This window comes from Malus domestica, chromosome 13, assembly GCF_042453785.1.
Source record: "Malus domestica chromosome 13, GDT2T_hap1".
Taxonomy (NCBI): Eukaryota; Viridiplantae; Streptophyta; class Magnoliopsida; order Rosales; family Rosaceae; genus Malus; species Malus domestica.
Genome location: NC_091673.1, coordinates 3,353,503 through 3,374,389, shown reverse-complemented (window position 1 = coordinate 3,374,389; position 20,887 = coordinate 3,353,503). Strand labels below are relative to the sequence as shown.

Here is a 20,887-nt window from a genome sequence, read left to right as displayed (position 1 = left end):
CTTTTGGGGCAAACTTTTTAGACATTCCTGCGCCTAAAATCAATGTGACCCAAATGGGTAAATTATCAATTAATAAGCTTAAGCTAAAGGTAACGTAATTTGGTTTGGTTGACTTTTTAACTCTCAAATGCGAGAGTAACTTTCATAACACAAATATATCAGGAACGTGATTTCTCTTGCTAATAATATAATGTTTTTTAGAGAAATTTACGCGTGTTGTATAATTGACGCAAAACGTTATGTTAAATAGGTAAACATTTTAACTCAACTCAAACTTGTTACCAAAAAATTTTAATAACACTTAACAAGATGTGATTGATATGAGATACGGCAACTAACTCATGTAATATCTTAATTGCAAAGGAGTTCTCCAACTCCTCCGTGTCTAGAAAGTTGCACCACATGTGGCATCGTTTCAATAATGAAGTGCAAGAATACGACGTCAATGTGCGGGGAGTAGACTTTGGGAACCTTGATGTCGTGGTCGTGGTTGCAACTTGCATGTGTGTTTTCACTAGATTTCGGCTTTTCTTCCCACGATCTTATCACTTGGGCAGAATTGTTACTGTGCACGCGTGTGCTTCGTATATTCGCGGTTTGCTTTTACTTTTCTTCCCCAATACCACGTTTTCAAAGTGATTAGTTTTTAAATGAGCACTCACGTGTTATAAAATAGGTATAGGAACACGAAAAATGTATTATGACATGTAGAGTACCATTTGAATATCCGGTATTTGAAAAAAAAAATTTATTGATTCTTATAAAAAGTTAAATTTTGCAAAAAAAAAAAAAAGAACCCACTTACCAACTTACCCATTAATCCAATGCAAATTTGGTTTAGAAATTCGGTCTACTTAGCATTACTCCACATATTAACTTAGAAAAATAAAGGAGCCATTGTAATTTTAAACAACAGTAAACACCGAACAACATTTTACATATTAGTAATTTAAATTATGACGAAGAAATTCAAACTTAAATACAAAAGAGAAAACACACTACTTTAATCGATTTACATATGCGTGGGCATTCTTTGTCGTAGATAAATCACATTTTAGGATTTAGATTTCAGGTCTCAAATGATACCATGGTAGCTTTGAAACCGAGCAATCTCGACGTCAAGATCCAAAACAGCAGCCCGTGGAGGAGCTTCACGGGCAGCAGCAGCAGAAAAACAGCAACAGACGGGGCATAATTAGGGCACTGACCCACCACCTCCTCCACTTTCAAACATTTGACAATTTCTGCAGACATCCTCTGTGAGAGAGACGATGCTCCTCCTATTAAATTATGGGGATCTTTTGATATAGGCGTCTCAATTTTGAATTTTCTAGATCAAACATCCATGTCTTTTAGTGATTTGATTAAACTTTTTTTTGTTATAATTTTGGTGCTATATGCACATTATATTGTAACAAATTTCCTATAATCTAACCTTTTGATTACTATCTTCTCCATTAGAGATAATTGTAAAAAAAAAAAAAGTTGGTTAGATTCAATTTATTTTCACAATAATGCTACAATTTAGCAATAATTATCTAGAATTTAAGATATTTTCTTTCCAAAATAGTTTAAAATATTTTTAAATCCCCCAAAATCAAACGTACCGAAATAAGTTTTTCTTTTAGTACTTTAAGAGAAAATAAGATTGTGAATAATATAAACATACCAATACATGTACAAAATAAAACGTACCAAAATAAAAATAATGTAACAATATTAACAATAAGTATCAAATCAAACGTACCAAAATTGCAAATAAACGTACAAATTAAAAAATTTTGTAAATACAAACATACCCGCAGATAATATATATGTAATGTATTGTACCTAATAATAATTCGTCAACAACTATACTAAAAAAAACAGCAAAATAATAATAATAATTTCACAAAAAAATTGAAAAAATTACATGGAACTTTTATGTTGATTACCAACTATTTGAAAAAAGAAAAAACCATTTGGAAAAAGAAATAATATTAAATGTTTTCATAACGAAAAAAAAAACCTGTGATTGAAAAAACATATTTGGAAGAAGAGAAAATATAGTTTAATTAATAATATCTCTACTAAATAAGGAAAAGTGCATCATGCAGATAAAACGATAAATAGTATTTTAATTTTAAAAAATAGAGGTGACTATTGATCAAAGCATTTTAATCAAATTTAAAAAAAAACACAAATGTTTAATCTAAATAATATAAAAAAACTATAGGAAATTCTAATTTTCCCTAAATTATAAAATCACAACACAAAATTACTTCTCTTTATCCATGCCGGGCCGGCCCCACCGCCACCAGATTAAACCCGCTATTCAATATATTATATTTCATAGCATCCTATCGCTTGTCCATAAACTAACGGATTACTTTAACCCTGCATGTAGTCTTTTCTTCTAATGTGAACAAAATAAAAGATTATGCTCGGAGATTGTCCTTGTTCCCATCGAGAATATGCATATATGTATATATGTATGTATATATATGTGTATATATATGTATATTGCTGAGTTGCTGAATTGCCGATTTACAAAATAGTGGTGTTATATATATAATTTTTTTTTTTTATCTTTTACACGTCATACCTCTCAATTCTTAACCGTCGAATTAAATGAATTGAAGATGATCAAAAGATCAATAAACAGAAATATATAAATAAATAAATATGTAAATAGCACATTCTTTACAAAATTTTGAACGAATATATATATAAAATTAAAAAAAAAAAAAAAAAAAAAGAAAGTTGGACTAAGCTGGATTTGGTGGCATTAAAGAATGTTGTCAAACTCGTGGCTCCAAAATTAAACTCCAAAAAACTACAGACTACAGGCACATTACAGTGATTATTCTATTTGTTTATAGTATTAAATTGTCTTTAAGGACGAAATCAACATTTTAGGGAGGTGAATAGTTTACTAATTTAATTGTCATAGTTATAGAATAATTCCATTTTATATGACAGCTTACGTAATAACACACTGCAAAAACTAATACATATCTCCCATATCTTTTCAAACTTAAAAAAAATTGAGCCGGAAATTTTCTACCGACGTATGATATTGCTCGCGTGAAAATCATTAAAAAATCATAAGAGGAAACAGAATGAAAAGCCAAAATTTTGATAATACTATTTTACAACATTTTGTTTATATTCAATTAATTGATAGTTATTATAACGTATCAAACTTTATAAAAACAAATTTATGAAATCTAAATATATTTGAAAGGAAACAAATGGAAAAGGTCCAAACTCCATAAGATTTAAATTGCGCTGACCAAATTGCACAATGCGTTTACGTTGCGTAGTACTAAATGGACGTTAGAAAAAAAAGCCAACCACATTAATCTGTCAATATTTATGATTATTTTTTCAAAAAAAAGAAAAGAAAAAAAGAAAGAGTTTAAAAAAAAGAAAATACCATATAAATTGTCATCAAACAATAATAATTTTTCTTTCGGAGTCGTTTTCAGTTTTCGCAGAGTACATTTGAGACCCCACAAGCCGTGTGTTGAACTTCCGGTGCAGAGTTGGGAGATAAGGAAGTTTCAAGAGATCAAAGTTTAGGGTTTTTGTTTGGCCATCATTGACGAAGTAAAGGTAAGTCCTTTCCAGATTTTACCATTTGGGTTTTGCTTATTAGTACCAATTTGTGATAATATTGCTGCTTCTGCTGCGTTTGGTCACTTAAAGTTTGGATTTTTGAGTGTTCACTTAGAGAAAGATTGCTACTTTAATATTTGTGAAATTAGAATTCTCTCACACTCTTTGAAGTTAGTGATCTGAAAAGCCTGTTTGCTGAGTTGGGTTTCTGGGATTTTGATCACAGAAGAATATTTTGATGTTTTGGAGGTGATTGGTTGGTGGAGTTTGGTGGTGGGGGGAATTTCGGGAATTCCATTTTTTGAAGTTTTTGGAGATGTTGGTTTGACAAAGACTTGAAACTTGTCGCTTGGGTTTTTCTCTAATTTTTGGCCTTTTGTATTGAAAGCTCTGTTTTTTTTGTGAAAAGATTGAAGATTTCATGATTGATTGAAGGTTGTGGTGTGTGAGTTATATGGTATCCATCACTGGATTTTGGGTCTAGTTAGATGGCAACCACATCGCCATCTCCAAATTCGTCTCCATCCGCCGTGCCGCCAGCTTCCAATACTACTTTAACATCGCCGTCAACCGCCACACCGACACCGTCTTCTCAGCCGAATTTGGATTCACCAGAGTCCTCTAAGGCAACCACTCAATCTCCGCAACCTGTTGTTTCATCAGCTCCTCCTCCAACCACATCCTCACCACCTCCAACACAAACACCTCCTCCAACTCCACAATCTGCTTCACCGCCAACCTCGCCACCACCGCCTTCATCCAATGTACCTCCACCAGCTTCTGATTCTTCACCCCCATCACCAACTTCTGGTTCTCCACCCCCACCATCATCAAATCCACCGAAAAGTTCACCTTCTCCGCCACCACCAACATCTGATCCACCTGCAAGTTCACCTCCTCCGCCGCAATCTCCCGCACCAGTGAGTTCACCTCCACCTCCACCCTCTTCAAAGCCGCCTGAAACTTCACCGCCACCTGAGAAGTCTCCTCCACCTCCATCAAGTCCCCCCAAAACTTCACCACGACCGTCACCATCAGACCCACCACCGAATTCACCCCCACCTCCAGCAATTGTGCCACCCATAAGTTCACCTCCACCACCAGCATCAACCCCCCGTGAAAGTTCACCTCCACCACCAGCATCAACCCCCCGTGAAAGTTCACCTCCACCACCAGCATCAACCCCCCCTGAAAGTTCATCTCCTCCACCAGCATCAATACCTCCCAGAAAAGCACCCCCGCCTCCTAGCCGTACTACTCCAGCCCCACCTGGTTCTCAACCAACCCCTTCACCTCCACCACCCATCATAAGAATGTCACCACCTCCCCCCTCACAGGCTTCTCCACCAGTTCATTCTCAAATTCCAAGTCCACTAACAAACACTTCCAGTCCGAATGCACCACAAAGTTCAAATTCCAACGGCATTGGTACCGGAGGCATAGTGGCGATTGGAGTAGTGGTAGGGGCAGTAGTGCTTAGTCTCGTTGGGTTGATTGTATGGTGCATGAGGAGGCAAAAGAAAAAAGTATCCGGGTTTGAAGGTTATGCTATGCAATCCACTATGGATTCTTCTCCACGATCAGGTACCTTCAATCATACATAACGCAGTTGATTCCTTGTTTTGTTATTATGAATGTGGGATTTTCTGTTTAATGATATTTCTAAATTTCAATAAGTTCAACATACTATTTTAAGAGTATATTTAGCCTCACTCAGATCAGGGTATGGGATAAATTAATCAGCTCATATAAGCCGTTGTATTTAAGAAGGCTTTTGTAACTTGTTTCCAGATTCATCCTTCTTGAAGGCACATTCTTCAGCTCCCCTTGTTGGAAGCCGTTCTGGCAGTGAGTTCATGAGTCCTCCACCAGAACAAGCAGGAGTTGGAAATTCAAGACCATGGTTTACTTTTGAAGAACTAGCTAAGGCCACAAATGGTTTTTCATCTCAGAATCTTTTGGGCGAAGGCGGATTTGGTTGTGTTTATAAGGGATGCCTACCAGATGGGAGAGAGGTGGCAGTAAAACAACTAAAAATTGGAGGGGGTCAGGGTGAGCGAGAATTCAAGGCTGAAGTTGAGATTATTAGTCGCATACATCACCGCCATTTGGTTTCTCTGGTTGGGTACTGCATCTCTGATAATCGAAGGCTGCTCGTCTATGAATATGTTGCTAACGATAGCCTTTATTTTCATCTTCATGGTATATCTATAACAGAGCTTTTAAGTAACAGTTAGTGATAATGGTTCCGTAATCTCATGTTTTGCACCTTGCAATTTTCAGGAGAAGGTAGGCCAGTTCTGGACTGGGCGACACGTGTTAAGGTTGCTGCTGGTGCAGCTCGTGGGATCGCTTATCTTCATGAAGATTGTAATTATCTACCCTGAGTTTCTGGATTCTGATAGCTGAATGTTTGGGTTACTATATCCTCGTACAATTGTTTTATCGGTTACATAATTTAACTGGAAGTGTTTTGTTGACCAAGTTTGGTTTTATTTGTTTAATGTCAGGTCATCCTCGAATTATTCACAGGGATATAAAGTCGTCAAACATTCTTTTAGATAACAACTTTGAAGCTCGGGTATAGCATGATTTCACTCAGAGCACATTTCAGTACTCCTATATTTTGGTTAGGTTGTAGCTCATGGTTTCCTTCTTTACTTTACAGGTTTCAGATTTTGGACTTGCCAAATTAGCGCTTGATGCAAATACGCATATAAGCACACGTGTGATGGGAACGTTTGGGTACGTCAGCAATCTAGTGTTGGCCCATATGCTTTCTACTTGTATCAAAGCTATTCTTGAGGTTTCTTCTATATTTTAATTTATACTGTCATCACAAACATACCTTTCATGCCTGATAATGTATTGATTCCGCTTGATTTTCAGATACGTGGCTCCTGAATATGCATCAAGTGGGAAATTGACTGAGAAGTCTGATGTTTACTCTTATGGAGTTGTGCTTCTTGAGTTGATCACTGGACGGAAGCCTGTAGATACATCCCAACCCTTGGGAGATGAGAGTCTAGTTGAATGGGTAAACTTACATCCTCTTTTCATACTGGACATATCATGCTGCAGCGTTTATATTACTTTGCTTCAATTCGATAATAATGTTTTGATATTTTCGGTTGAATATTTTGAAGTCCCCAATTTATTGAGTGAGATCTTCTGGCCCTATAGTTTTTAAACAAGGAATGCATTGAAACTCCAGAACCGTCTTACAGAAAGAAATCTCAATGCATGAAATCTTTTTCACTCTCTGATTATGCTGTCAATATTTGTCTGGATTCAGCGGGCACAATTTAGTCTCGCCTTAGTTGTGAATTCATTTCAATTTTTTCAAAAGTACGTAGATAAATGCATAATAAAGATGTGAGACTGTACATAGGAGACATATATGTAACAAATTGACAATATGTTTATTGAATGAAATAAAACTGTATAGTTAACCAACTGAATGTTCTAAGGTCAAACCCAAGCTTTCCTGACAAGAGACGCATTTTACCATCCAGGCTCGGCCGTTGTTGAGTTATGCTCTTGATAATGAAGATTTTGACGGCGTGGTAGATCCAAGGCTCGAAAAGAATTATGTGGATACTGAAATGTTCAGAATGATCGAGATTGCTGCTGCTTGTGTGCGACATTCATCTGCTAAGAGACCACGAATGGGACAGGTAATAAGAAGCTGAAATTTTTTTATAATGTGAATTCATTCACTTCACCAGCTTAAGCTAACATCATCATTCTCACTCTCCTCAGGTTGTTAGAGCTTTTGATAGTTTTGTTGCTTCCGATATAAACAACGGAATGAGAGTGGGGGAAAGTGAGGCATTTGACTCGGCACAACAATCAGCTGAAATTAGGTTGTTCCGGAGAATGGCATTTGGTAGTCAAAATTACAGTACAGATTTTTTCAGCGAAGAGGTATAGTACACATTCGGAGAGTTAAACACTTAGCTGAAAGGGGTTTTGCCAGATTGAGCTAGATTTGGATTGGCTCAGCTGGGACCTGATCTTTCTGCAACTGGAACTGACTGCAGCGGATGTATAGATCGTTCCATCGTTCCTGTGAAGGTCCATTTTTAGCTTCCGCCTATATTATACGTTTATGGACCGCCATTTTTTGCCCCTGTAATTACTTAGCCTATGTATGATGATCTTGTTGCATCCACCAATATTTTTGGTGGTGTTATAAAGGTAATAATTCAATTTTGTTAACCATGGATCCTATTCTTCCCTCTTTTGCTTCCCCTCTTTCACAACTCCATGTTTTGTGATTTATATGTGACAATCTCAGATCGAAAATACGTACCCCTCTATTTCGAGCTTGTTAAATCAGCCTGCAGGCCGCCCCATCATCCTCAGAAACACGGAAATCTTGAGTATACCCCGGGATATATTCTTACAAGTGTCTCACTCGTCACGTGCTAAAATATTTGGGGTAAACTGGGTTTGCAGATATATAAATTTGCAAGTCTTCCAAGAGGGGGGAGAGAACTTTCTTTGAAAGACAGCTCCGTGACACCTTCTATGGAAATGCTTAAAGCTATCAAAGAAATCTTCCACCAAGGAGAAGTAGAAGCCAAGCAACAACAGCTTTTATGTTTCCCTTTCACATCCTAATATTTTAATATATTGCAGAACGGAATGAGCTTGTTTCCCGTATTTTAGATTAAATTAGAATATCGTTTGAAAAAAGAAATTCGATTATATTGGATAGCCCCTATTGGAAGCTAGAGTTTTTTTTTTTTTTTTTTTAATGTTAGACAATGATTGAAGTCATGACTCATATACAGCGCCACATATCATTCCAATTGCTTCACCCTTCCTATTACCTCCCACAAAGGCAAGGAACTTATTCCTTAAACACCACCACCACCGGGGCATGAAGATTTCTTTAAACTGTTTTCTACACCACCACCACCCATTTCCTCCCGATTTTCGCAGCCATGGAAGACTGCAACATGATTGCCGCAGACTGCGTTGTGATTTCGTGCTGCTGCCAGTGCTTGATCCTCCAAATCACCATCTTCATCTTGTACAAGCTCCCTTGCAAGTTGATCCGAAAGACGAGAGAGTACACCATGAAGAAGCTTCAACAGAGAAGGAGAAAAGAGATTATAGTGTTGGATACATGTAAAGACGTTGACTTTGCGAGTGTTGTCGGAGAGTCCATGAGATCATCCATGGAGGCAGGAGGAGGACATAGTTGCAGGCGCTGCATGGAGGAGGTGGAGGAGGTGCTGCAGGAGTTTTCTCAGAGAGGAGAGTTTGGATTTGGAAGCTTTTGGGGTAGGGGAGAATTGGGTTGCTCCCCAACTCATCATTCACCAAATCATGATCCATTTGATACTAGTTTTGTACAATATCACTTGATTGAAATGGTGGCTCTGTCATCTATTGATCATAAAGCTAGGTAGCTATTCAATCGCGAAAAAACTTACCTGCAACATGTTTCGTATGTTCCTCATTTCTCTGCATTTCCAGTCACGTGACATCTCTTGTCACATAATTAGTCGCGTGACAATAAATGTAGAGTGACAGGTATAATCGAAATGGGTTTTAGTAGCCATTGATCAAAATATTGTGGCACATTCATTTCGTTTTATGATGAAAATGTACGCAATTCAAATGGAACAAATGTTGAAGAAGGTTATGCATATATATGGCATCCCTTGGTATATATCAAAGGCTTGGATTCTTAAACCTTATCATACATCTCGAATATAATGACATCATGCTTATAAATGTCAAATAAGTCTTTATTGTCACGCGTCTACACAACCAAACTATGTCAACTTTGTAAATATGTTGTCATTGAAGCTCTCTGCATATTCTAAGAAAATGCCACTTTCACATAGATTCTACACATTGAATCTCGAATGTTCTTCACCTAATTATGTTAGCTCCAATCACACGATGGTAACTAGAGGAGCCTGAAATGACTCTAAAAATCTTTTCGGCCTCTAAAAAGTAGATTATCGTGATAAAGCCACCTGCTGATCCCATTTTTTAAAGAAGAAATAAAAATGATTGAACACTCATCACAGCTAGGCCATGTTCTTGATAAAAATAAAACAAAAGTTGTTAATTAATCAATTAATTAATCCGGCATAATCGAAAGTTTATTTTAGTTGACATTGGACTAAACGCGTTAGAATAAGTTTAACTTCTATGGGAATTGAGATCAAACTTGAGTGCATAGAAGCAAATGCATCACTTTGACCAACTGACTTAACTCACAAATGTCAGCGCGTTGAATTTACTTCAAAACTTAAATAGACCCAAATCAACACATTATTCCCAAAATAGAAAAACACATATTTAAGTCATAAATATGGAGAGATTTTTCATTGTGCCGGAATACGGACTGATATATCAAGTGTCATGATATAATTGGTAAGAATATTTTTTTTCAAGTTTCCAATCAACGGTATTATGGCACTTAATGTACCGAAAATATTCTTGACACACTTGAAAATTTCTCCTGAATATAGTCAATCAACAAACAGCCCCTAAGTAGCATCCCCCCCAATATATAACCACGTAGCAATTGATCAACTCTTGGCAAAAACGCGTTTTCAGTTTTTAAACTTTTAATCCAAACACAAGAAAAATTAAAACTCAAAAAACAAAAACGAAAACGAAAAAAAACCCAAAAACACAAACCAATCAGCGCCACACACAAAAAACCCAATCCACCCGAAATTAAACTCCCAAAATCTCACAAAATTCAAATCGTCTGGATCTCTCGATCCCTTCCTTCTTCTTCTTCTTCTTCTTCTTCTTCTCGGCCGCCGTTATACTAATGATGGCCGCGCTCGGATCCGATCAACTGAAGCAGCTGAAGGACATCTTCATGCGATTCGACATGGACTCCGACGGCAGCCTCACCCAGCTCGAACTCGCCGCCCTCCTCCGCTCCCTCGGCCTCAAGCCCACCGGCGACCAGCTCCACGTTTTCCTCTCCAACATCGACGCCAACGGCAACGGTGCCATCGAGTTCGACGAGCTCGTCACCGCCATCCTCCCAGACATGAACGAGGAGATTTTGATCAACCAGGAGCAGCTCATGGAGGTCTTCCGGTCGTTCGACCGCGACGGCAACGGCTACATCACAGCCGCCGAGCTCGCCGGATCCATGGCCAAAATGGGCCACCCCTTGACGTACCGGGAGCTCTCCGATATGATGAGGGAGGCCGACACGAACGGCGACGGCGTCATTAGCTTCAACGAATTCGCGACCATCATGTCTCGGTCCGCCACTGATTTTCTCGGGATTTGATCGGGTGTGGCGCGGGTAGGATCAGATCTGCATTGTTTGACTTTTCTCGCTGACTTTTATTTTTATTAATTTTTTGTTTTTCGTGTGTGGGTTTTTGTGGGCATGTCTTTGATTTCTTGTGGATGAAGAAAAGGAGGAGGAAGACGATCTGCACAGACAAGCATATACATTGAGACATGTCCTCAAGGCCCTTTTAGTTAATTAAGATCAGAATTACCAATTAATTATGAACACATCTTGTAAATTTTTTTTGTATAAATAATAATTTGTGTTATTAGAAACTTATAATTTAATGTTAATCTGCATGTAATTCTTAATTCTCTCTCAGAATATGATTTGGTAATTCGACGTGAACTTTCATGCATGGTGAGAGAGATTCGAGAATCTGTCTTGTAACCGGTTGTGTATTCCATGAGAAATAAATAGAGGGACATATACCCGGAGATAGCTAAGAATCTCTTCATGCCTAGACATTAGAGTACAAATTTATTTTTTGAAGAAAAGGAAAAAGAGAACGGAAAATTTTGGTTTAAACACATAATGGCATTGGATTTTCTTTAATGTTCAAACCAGAGACTACAAAACAAGATATTTTTCACGCTTAGTTCTTACCGCACAAACAGTTTAATAACAATAAAGTCTTATTTTACTAAATGGGGTCGGCTGTATGAATTCTAGAACCGTCATTGCACTTGAAGGTAGAAAACATCTTGCGAGTAAGGAATGTAAAGATATATCTATATCAAGTCAAATTATAAACTCATGGAAGCCTTGTGGACTACTGTCGCTTCAGTTTCTGGGAGATGGAGGACTGAACTACTAGAGCAAGCGTGAAAAAGAAGCCAGCAGTTGTGAGGAGCACCTTCCAGCGTTCGAGACTGCAGTTTTTGCTAGCAACCCTCGTCTTTGCAATTGTGTAATCAGGTTCATTCTCTTGCCCTTCTTTGGCTGAAAAACATACAAATAACATAAAACTTATTGGAAATGTTTTTGAAATGAATACGGACACACTTGGAAGTGTTTGGATGAAGTATAATTCAATGCAATACAACAACACAACATACTTGTGTCTTCTTCATCACAGTCCATGGTGAGGATATCAATGTCGTCAGTATCTTCTCTTGTCCTACTGCCAAGGAAGTATATTCCCGGTCTGCACTTCCACGTATCCAAATCTCCACCGATAACAAATGGATAATTAGGACCTGATTTGGTGTTGTGTTGGGTACTCATCTTGTCTTGGTGCTCTTGCACAAGCTCGACACCAAACTCCTTGAGCTGAAACTGACTAGGTCTCATGTGTACTGAAACAAGCACTTCATCTCCACATTGTAATATTGTTTCATTATCCATCTTCCAATGGCTCAACCATATCATATGTTCTCCCTCTCCTGGAATTCCATAGAACTCTGGGCCATAGATCCACTTCAGACCCTTACTCTTGTTACTCACTTTAGTCATTATTGGATTAAAAGAATTATTATAATTCTGCTCCTTTGCATAAGTAGCAAAGATGTTCAAGCCTCGAATTCTGTGATTAGCAAGTAGTAAAGGGACAATAAAAGATATCGAAGACTTGGTACTTTTATAGCTGAATTGGCCTGGAACCTTATTCCCAACAAAAAACGTGCTGAATATACCATTTTCATACAGTCCCTATGTAATTGCCACGATCATCACAACATTACTCAGTTATTTCTTTCCCATGATATATTAATGACTTATAAGAGAGAGAGAGAGAGAGAGAGAGAGAGAGAGAGAGAGAGAGAGAGAGAGAGAGAGAGAGAGAGAGAGAGAGAGGCACCTGGACGGGACTCCATTTACCCTCTTTTGAACCACCGCATCCGAACAGTGCGTTCATTCTAATGGCTGGCAAGGATCCCAAGTTGCACACGCCCAAAAGTTTGATCATTTCCACATATAACTTGTAGTCGTACTGCCACTCAACTAGATTCCAGTTGTCACCCACGCTGAACATTGTAGACTGTTGCTCAGGGGAATGAAAAGTCATTTTTTCTAATGATATGCATCCGGCTATACTTATCCTTCGGTGTACTTTCGGCAACCCCACAAGCGATTTGAGCCTACTACAATCCTGGAAAGATAGATGATCGAGCCTTCTCAAACCTTTGATGAAACCTGGCAGACAGCAAATTGGATTCTCACCTAACTTTAGTGTTCGCAACGAGGATAGACTACTTAAATCCCTACAGAAGGCATCATCAGAAAGATTGCACCCCACCATACATAACTTTACTAAAGAGCATGGAAAAGAACTCAAGATACTTGAACTTCTTGCTGGCCATAATTCTCTTATTGGAATTCCATCCATTTTAAGAACTTTCAGAGACTCCATCTTCTTCTTCATCTCCACTGGAAACTCATCAAGATTTGAGCAGCCAGATAAAATGAGTGTTTCAAGTGATTTAAGAAAACACATGTTCTTCGGAAGCATCCTAAGATTCTTGCAATCCTTCATATTCAAGTACACGAGTCTCTCCAGGTTTCCAATGGATTCATGAACATCAATCAGGCTGGTGCAATCCACAAGAATCAATTCCTCTAGATTGGGGCAAGGTGAGAAGTCCATGGTTTCACTAAGGCCATGAGAATGGCTGACATCAAGGGTCTTCAATGATGGAAGAAACTAGAAACAAATAAAAATAAACAAACAAACAAAAATAACTAGGAATTGATTCCAACATATAAAATTAATTAAAGAATTAAAACCTAAAGAAAGAAGGAAAACAAAATTGAAAAGCGTTGAGTAACATACGTTTGCTCTTTTGCAGAGTTGTCTCAAGTTGCCATATTGCATTTCAAGAACTACCAATTTCTCCAAAGAAAAATCAACAGGAATTGAATCCAAAGGAAATTCGGGCCAGCACAACCATCTTAACCTTGTCGGAAGTTCTGCATAGCATCCGTCCAGTCGTACATGTCTAAGATAGAGCAGTTTGAGTTTGTGCATCCTTGCAAATGAATTGGTTTCCAAGACATTCTCGTTTGAGTTTATGGGACTGTCTGTAAGCAGTTCATGTATGTCCAACATAAGACCTTCAATTGCTTGCGTACCCTATACAAGAAATTGGAAAAACAATTGGTTAATTAGCACAAGAGAAAAAGAAACACACACATACAATGAACATTTCTTACATTTTTTTCTCTCAATACTTTGAAAGAATCCTTAGAGCGCCACAATCTACTACGATTCCCAGGTTCATGTGATTCTCGACGAACAATTTCTCGTCCCATGTCACGAATCACATCATGCATATACAACTTGTCCATAACAATTGTCACCAAGCACCTATCTCTGAGATTTTGAATGCCACAGATTGTCTTGAAATCACATCCATCTAGTATTCTGACAATGTAATCTTCATCCTTTCCAATAAAGAAACAAGCAATATGGAGGAATAATTTCTGGTCATGGTCATCTTGTAAAGAGTCGTAGATTATTCTTAATTATTCATGATTTCACCATTTGGAATAACCTCTAGCTTCTCCAATGTACATTTCCATACACGCTTAGGTTCCCCGAAAAGAGAAGAACCCAAAACTTTGAGTGCTAATGGAAGTCTTCCGCTGTGTTGTGCGACTTCTTCAGAATATTTCTCATAACCTTCAAGGGGATGATCCTGGCCAAAAGCATGCCAGCTTAAGAGCTCCAATGATGCATCGAAACCCAAAGGTCCAACTTCATGCACCGTAATACCTTCATGTGCCTTTATCAACCTTTCACGCCTAGTTGTTATGATTATTTTACTTCCAGGATGAAACTGATCTTTCATCCTCAGTACTGCATCTAATTGGTCCACATGGTCCACATCATCAAGAACAAGAAGAACTCTTCTAAAGCTTATGGCTCTTCCAATCTTAATTATTCCCTCACTAACATTGTGTATTTTCTCCTTTTTCCCATTTAAAATATCATAAAGAATTTGCTTTTGTATTTGAACTAAGCCGTCTGGATGACTTGCAGTTTCTCTGATACTTTCAACATAGCTGCTTCCTTCAAAACTTTCAAAGTTTGAATTGTAAACACATTTTGCAATGGTTGTCTTCCCTATTCCAGGCAGCCCATAAACAACAAGTATACCAACATCATGTGATGGATCTTGTAACCATAAATTGATGGGTTCGACTCGAGAATGGATGCCAACCAGTTTTGATTCAACGCTCAAGTGTGTGCGACTTAGCTTATCACTAATCACTTTAACAATATCTTTGATAAACTTTGACTCGTACCTAAGAATTTGCAAATAAAATGAATGATGAATCAAACATGTTGTTCACTCGATATCAATCAATTATACAAAGTCTGATATTCATGGAATTCAGAGGAGAAAATTAAACTAAGGTTCGATCAATAATTCTTAACAGCTATTCCATGCAGCTACATGGTACAGATCATGACAACTTAATTGACCTGAAATGGGATTATTACTGGAGCAATTTACCTGAAGTCATATGAACATTTGTGTTGAGTAAATCAATATGTTGTGATCAAGGAAGAAAATATTGGTAATATCGGAAATATCGGTAGTCCGAAAACACGGAAATATCGATGGAAATATCGGGATAATATCGATATCGATAAAAATTACATGGAAACCAAGGAAATTGTAAGAAAAACTTGGAAATTTTTATTGAAACTTTGCAGGATGTTTATTTAATCAATTATCTATTAGTTTATCACAAAAAATTGGAAGGAAATGCATTGCATGATGGATTTAACATTATCAAGTTGATTATATAGTGAGCTGACAAACATTGTGAGTGTATAAAATATGTAGTAATTAATGAAAGAAGTCTAAACACACCATAATCATTTATATATAATGAATTAGTACAATATTTTACACTTTATACATTGCATGGTAAGATACATGAGTGACTTAGTACCACATAGAGTTCCTATGAGGTTCAAAATTTTCACCTTTGTGTTTTTTAAAATATAGAAATTTATCCTAGATAATAAATATTAGCTTGCAAGCCTTGCAGACATCTTAACGACCATATAAATATTACAGGCTGAATATGTAATCACAAACACATCTGTAGCGAGTTGGATAAAGCCTAAGTGCGTGGTTGACAAAGGGAGGGTTCGAATATAATCTGCTTGCTTAGTAAAAAAAACAAAATATTATCTAAATAATTTATAATTTATAATTTATATAACATTTATTAAAAGTTAAAACCATCAGAGGTGCACCTCACCTCTTTCACGTTACCTGTCCACCTCATAATTACAAGTTACAAACATCAAAGCCAATGGTTTTGTTTGTTTAAGTCTCCCGTCCACGGATAATACTTGGTACTCACAAGTGGGTACCCAATTTTCATTGACCATTGATATGGCTCAACTAAAAGAGAACATGTGTACTACTTTATATGTTTAAGCTATGCAGCCAAACACCCTGTTTATCCAATTACCTAGGCATCCAAACACCCCATAATCCATTTTCACTTCCTCTCTGCTCCATCCTGCATCGTCCTTGTCTTTTCCTATGCCATCACAGATTTGTATCAGTGCAGCGTCGTCACACTATACACCAAGAACAAAGATCCCCTCCCTTTCATGAATTCTTATGGACCTACTTCGATGGAGGAGAGAGGTTGAAGGACGAGGCGGAAGCGGGAGCGGAAGCGGGGCCGACGGAGGAATACCGGTGAAGTTGATAGTGGAACGGCGGTGGGTTGACAGAGGAGAGAAGTTAGATGAGGACACGGGGTAGGTTTGCGGCGGAGGAACGAGGTGGGTCGAGGGAGGTGCTTGCTGGTTTGTCTCTTAAAGGTTGGGGATTCTTCAACGACACACAGATCCTTCTCGATCTCTCTTCTCCCTTCGCCCAGTCCAACCACTCACACACTCACACAGAGATCCTTCTCGATCTCTCTTCTCCCTTCTCCCAGTCCAACCACACACACACTCACACAGAGATCTCTCGATCTCTCTTCTCCCTTCTCCCAGTCCAACCACACACACTCACACAAAGATCTCTCTTCTCTCTGCACCGAGACCCACACGCACACCATCGCACCTGCTCTGGCGAGTTCCTTCAATTTCTCAGGTAGGTAAGCTTCGGGTTTTTCTTTTTATATTCTAGATCGAAGCTTAGATGTGAAATTGAAGTTATATGTCGTGTTTTTGCAAGGTTTTTGGGATGAAATCGACTCAGGAATAAGTACACCCATCTCCGGCGAGGCTAGGGAGCAGTTTTACAGTCGGCCGGAGCTGTAGAAGCTCCGACGTTTGTCTCCGACGTGCACAGTTCCGAAATTTCGCGATAATATCGATAATATCGCGATATTATCGATATTATCGCGATATTATGACGAAAACACCTTGGATACCATTTAAAATATCAGTTCGGGAAAAAGCCGATAATATCGGCGATATATCGCCGATATTATCGATATTTTCTTCCATGGTTGTGATCGGCAACGGTTATGATGGGCGGGTAACCACGGTTATTTACCCATAACCGTTTATGCTCATACCCGCATAACCGTTTATCCGTTGGGTAATTGCCTAAACGGTTATACTCATACCCATAACCGCATACCTATTTAACTGTAACCGTTTAATACCCGTTTACCCATTTACCCTTTTAACCCGTTTATCTTCTCTTTTTTTTTTTGCCATTACCCATTTTCACCCATCTACATGTTTTTTAACAACTTGAAAATTAAAAAAAAAATTGTCATAATTTTCTTTTTTTTGACAATTAAACACCGTTATAGGTAACATTCTTCATACATTTCCGTATTTTAATTTTTTAAGTCCTTATAGCATTTCAAAATTGAAATAATAGTTTACGGACGATATTTTTAACTGTTACCAATGAAAGTAATATAATATTTGCTAAGTATTCTTGGGTTACGAAAACTGTTTAGAAGATAGTATTCTTGGGTTATTTAACCCATAATGTAAAGTATTAACATAATATATATAATGAGCCACATTATATTAGCATTGATTTAAGTTTTGTCCGACAGAGAACATGGTTAGGAGAAGGATTACACTTGTTGACCATGAATCATGTCTTATCGGCAACATTCAAAAGATGCAACATTCAAATTGAAGAGATGTGATTGTTGGGTTAATAACATAACTTCCCATCTACTGTCAAATAGCCGCATATACATATAAAATTTTATTTTTAAAATATTCAACATTACATATATAAAATAAATGGGTAAATGGTTACCCATTTATAACCGCGATTAATATTCATAACCATCTATTTAAATTTTACGGGTAAACGGTTATATCCATAACCGTTTATTTATCTAAACGGTTACCCATAACAGTAACCGTGAAGTTTAAATGGGCGGGTTGTTGTGTTTGGCTCATATACTTATGAGTTGGCAACAATTTTGATAGTGTAACTTTCTGAGTGCTACAGGGAAATGGCAGTAGCCACTTTGTGTTTGGCTTTCGGTTGTGGCATGGATGTCTTGTTTCAAGAGAAGACATGGTGACTACCAAAAGCAAAGTTGGAAGCAAGACTTGACTTTGTGGTTGCTTGCACACAATTGTGCATGTTTTATTTTATATGCATTAAATGACAAATGGAGAATAGTTGTACTTTATAGACTAGATATAGACTTTGGTGTATGCTAGGTAGGCTAGGTGATAATTATGTCATGTGAACTTAAGACTTTTTGGTCTTGTTTGTTGGCATAGTTGCTAGTGTATGACTATAACTAGATGCAATATTTGTGCATTTAGTAATGCATTGAGAGAGCATCCGAAGGAGAACACAAAGGAGAGAAAATAAAGAGTGAGAGTGAGAAACTCTTGGGGTAGAGTGAGGCTCTTGGGAAAATTCTGTGAGTGTACAAGGGATTGGGGTTTGGGTTATGTTGATTGAACTCAAGTGTATCTTGTACTAGTTATTCTCATAGTGAAGAGCAATATATCTCCGAGGACATAGGCAGGTTTTTGCCGAATCTCGTAAATTTCTCAGTGTCTTTATTTCTTGTAATTTAAATTGTTCAACTGTGGGTCTGTAGTTTAGTGAGATAATCTGAATCTCACTTCTGCACTGACGAACGGGCCAAAGCACAACACGGGTAACCGTGGGTATTTTGTCCATCTCTAGTTGTGATCTTATTAGAGAGGTCAACAACAACAAATAGAAGACAAAATAAGAAAATGAAAGTTACCCGTTAGCTTGATTTTGTAGGACCATGCCTGCTAGGTCTGCAATCTCTGCAAGTGCCTTCCTCCATCCTTCCACCTTTTCCGGCGACTGATTTTTCTGGCTTCTAGCAAATGCTTTTCCAACATTTCCTGTCTGCTTCCTCACGTGGGACGGATCAACATCGTAGAAGACTGGTAAAACTACATAGTCCGAGGTGGTCCTATTTCGTTCGAGGATCAGCATAAGCTCATCAAGACACCACCTGGATGACGCGTAATCTTTCGAAAACACGACAACAGAAGTTCGTGACAGCTGGATTGCTTTCTGCAGTCCTGGCTTTATGTCTTCTCCTCTCTCGAGTTCATCGTCGTCTCGAAACGTGAGAAATCCTGCATTGTTCAAGGCTGTGTAGAGGTGGTCCGTAAAAGTCTTACGAGTTTCTTCGCCTCTGAAGCTCAAGAACACATCGTAGTGATAACGCCGAAATGTGTTGGAATCAGAGGAGGTTCCTGGAGATGTTCTCACAAGAGCCATTGAAGTGGATCGATGTTCAAACAAAAAAACTGGTGTTTGCTAGGTGCAATGCAAATGTCTGTGAGCAGGGGAAATATGTAATTGGGTCATTCCCATTTATAAACAATTATAAAATGGGTCGTCCCCATCCATTGACCCAAAAAGCGTTTCTTTGGCAGAGATGAAAACAAAAATAAAATATTACTTCCCGTTTTATGTGTGATTTTATAAATTACAATTATATTGATCGTTGCTCACCTTTTTGTGATAAAATGCACTTCTAATATGTACAAAAATATTTTGTGATAAAATACAACATACTTTGATCGTTGCTCAATACTCATTTCTTATTCTTGAATTGTTGGAACCATTTCTACCAATCAACCCACCAACTAGCGTTTCCAATATCGCCATCTCGAAGGTTTATATATTCAACTGCAAGATTGATTGTCCTAAAGATAATGTGGTTATAAGATAAAAATTAAAACTTGATAGAACCGCATAATAATGTGGCACTTGTACTGTTCAATTAGTTTCATAAGGAAAGTTTGGAAAAACTTGAATCTTGGTACATGTATGGTTAAACTTAAGGTGGTTGATCGAATTATTATGCAGTTATAGGCTTGCTGTATAGTAACAAGATTCGGCAAGTTGTGTCTACATCCTTGTGTAAGAATACTAGTTTCTCATTATACGAAATATAATTTACAATGTAAGAAACAAGAGTAGTTGGGAGCATTTTGCTCTTTTCCATTAGTAGACATAATGATGAAGGTGATTTTCATTTTTTATTTTTTTTATTTCTATGCATTTCCTCTCATTTTCTTCCTTCCTTTTCTACTTTTCTCTCCTTCCTTTTATCCTTTTCTCCCTCCTTTTCCTTCCCTCTACCCTCCAGAGTTTCCTTCTCATTTTCCCCTCTCCTTTGACATCATTATATTTGGGTTGAGATGTGGACTTGTTATTGATGGACGAACAGTCAAGTCAATGTTGAAAATTTATAATATAATATTTATTAAATATTATAATATTTAATTTCAAAATATTGAATGAAAAAATTAATCTTGTTTATTCTTAAGTGTTGCATCTGATACAAAGAATTGCATCATATTATTTGTAATTTGGGACGTGTAGTTTGATGAGTGGTGTAGGTTACATAGATGCAAAGTTGCATTTTTACGCCAAACAACACAATGGGTTCTATATAAACCCATGAAACCATTATCATTAAAGATACAAATTAGAGTTAATTTTTACTCTTGAGAAATAGGGTTTCCTCACTTTATTTCTCTCAATTTTCGTTTGTCAAATTTCGAGTCGTGTCTTGAGA

General features: G+C 37.5%; 3 protein-coding genes and 1 pseudogene across 10 annotated transcripts; 3 read left to right on the top strand and 1 right to left on the bottom strand.

The window, feature by feature from the left end:
* Positions 1 to 3,431: 3,431 nt before the first annotated feature.
* Positions 3,432 to 7,821, top strand: LOC114819152 (proline-rich receptor-like protein kinase PERK9). Of its 7 annotated transcripts, none has more exons than XM_029091237.2 (9): positions 3,432 to 3,597; positions 4,010 to 5,184; positions 5,392 to 5,802; positions 5,884 to 5,970; positions 6,111 to 6,181; positions 6,269 to 6,345; positions 6,490 to 6,637; positions 7,116 to 7,277; positions 7,363 to 7,821. In XM_029091237.2, exons 2-9 carry the CDS (start codon positions 4,089 to 4,091, stop codon positions 7,531 to 7,533), a joined length of 2,223 nt encoding a protein of 740 aa, XP_028947070.1. In that variant the 5' UTR covers positions 3,432 to 3,597; positions 4,010 to 4,088; the 3' UTR covers positions 7,534 to 7,821. The 7 variants fall into 7 exon arrangements, 4 of the variants coding, with proteins under 4 accessions (XP_028947070.1, XP_028947071.1, XP_070666442.1 ...); XM_029091238.2 differs by having other exon boundaries at positions 3,455 to 3,597; positions 4,036 to 5,184; XM_070810341.1 differs by having other exon boundaries at positions 3,472 to 3,597; positions 3,827 to 5,184.
* A 591-nt stretch (positions 7,822 to 8,412) lies between these two features.
* On the top strand, positions 8,413 to 9,265 carry LOC114820490 (uncharacterized). The gene has a single exon (XM_029091241.2). It carries the CDS (start codon positions 8,553 to 8,555, stop codon positions 9,021 to 9,023), a length of 471 nt encoding a protein of 156 aa, XP_028947074.1. The 5' UTR covers positions 8,413 to 8,552; the 3' UTR covers positions 9,024 to 9,265.
* A 903-nt stretch (positions 9,266 to 10,168) lies between these two features.
* Positions 10,169 to 11,169, top strand: LOC114820561 (probable calcium-binding protein CML16). Of its 2 annotated transcripts, none has more exons than XM_070810340.1 (2): positions 10,169 to 10,903; positions 11,022 to 11,169. In XM_070810340.1, the coding sequence occupies exon 1, from the start codon at positions 10,412 to 10,414 to the stop codon at positions 10,886 to 10,888; it is 477 nt and encodes a 158-aa protein (XP_070666441.1). In that variant the 5' UTR covers positions 10,169 to 10,411; the 3' UTR covers positions 10,889 to 10,903; positions 11,022 to 11,169. The 2 variants fall into 2 exon arrangements, with proteins under 2 accessions (XP_070666441.1, XP_028947368.1); XM_029091535.2 differs by having other exon boundaries at positions 10,179 to 10,903; positions 11,017 to 11,169.
* Positions 11,170 to 11,410: 241 nt separating this feature from the next.
* Positions 11,411 to 19,654, bottom strand: LOC114820606 (disease resistance protein RUN1-like; annotated as a pseudogene).
* Between the last annotated feature and the right edge of the window lie 1,233 nt (positions 19,655 to 20,887).

What these genes read in the sequence shown, in the direction of transcription:
- LOC114819152 (XM_029091237.2), top strand. Translation starts at nt 4,089, where the DNA reads ATGGCAACCACATCGCCATCTCCAAATTCGTCTCCATCCGCCGTGCCG. An exon ending in CCTTTATTTTCATCTTCATG is followed by an intron (nt 5,803 to 5,883) that starts GTATATCTATAA and finishes TGCAATTTTCAG; the next exon opens with GAGAAGGTAGGCCAGTTCTG. An exon ending in ATGAGAGTCTAGTTGAATGG is followed by an intron (nt 6,638 to 7,115) that starts GTAAACTTACAT and finishes TTTACCATCCAG; the next exon opens with GCTCGGCCGTTGTTGAGTTA.
- LOC114820490 (XM_029091241.2), top strand. Translation starts at nt 8,553, where the DNA reads ATGGAAGACTGCAACATGATTGCCGCAGACTGCGTTGTGATTTCGTGC.
- LOC114820561 (XM_070810340.1), top strand. Translation starts at nt 10,412, where the DNA reads ATGATGGCCGCGCTCGGATCCGATCAACTGAAGCAGCTGAAGGACATC.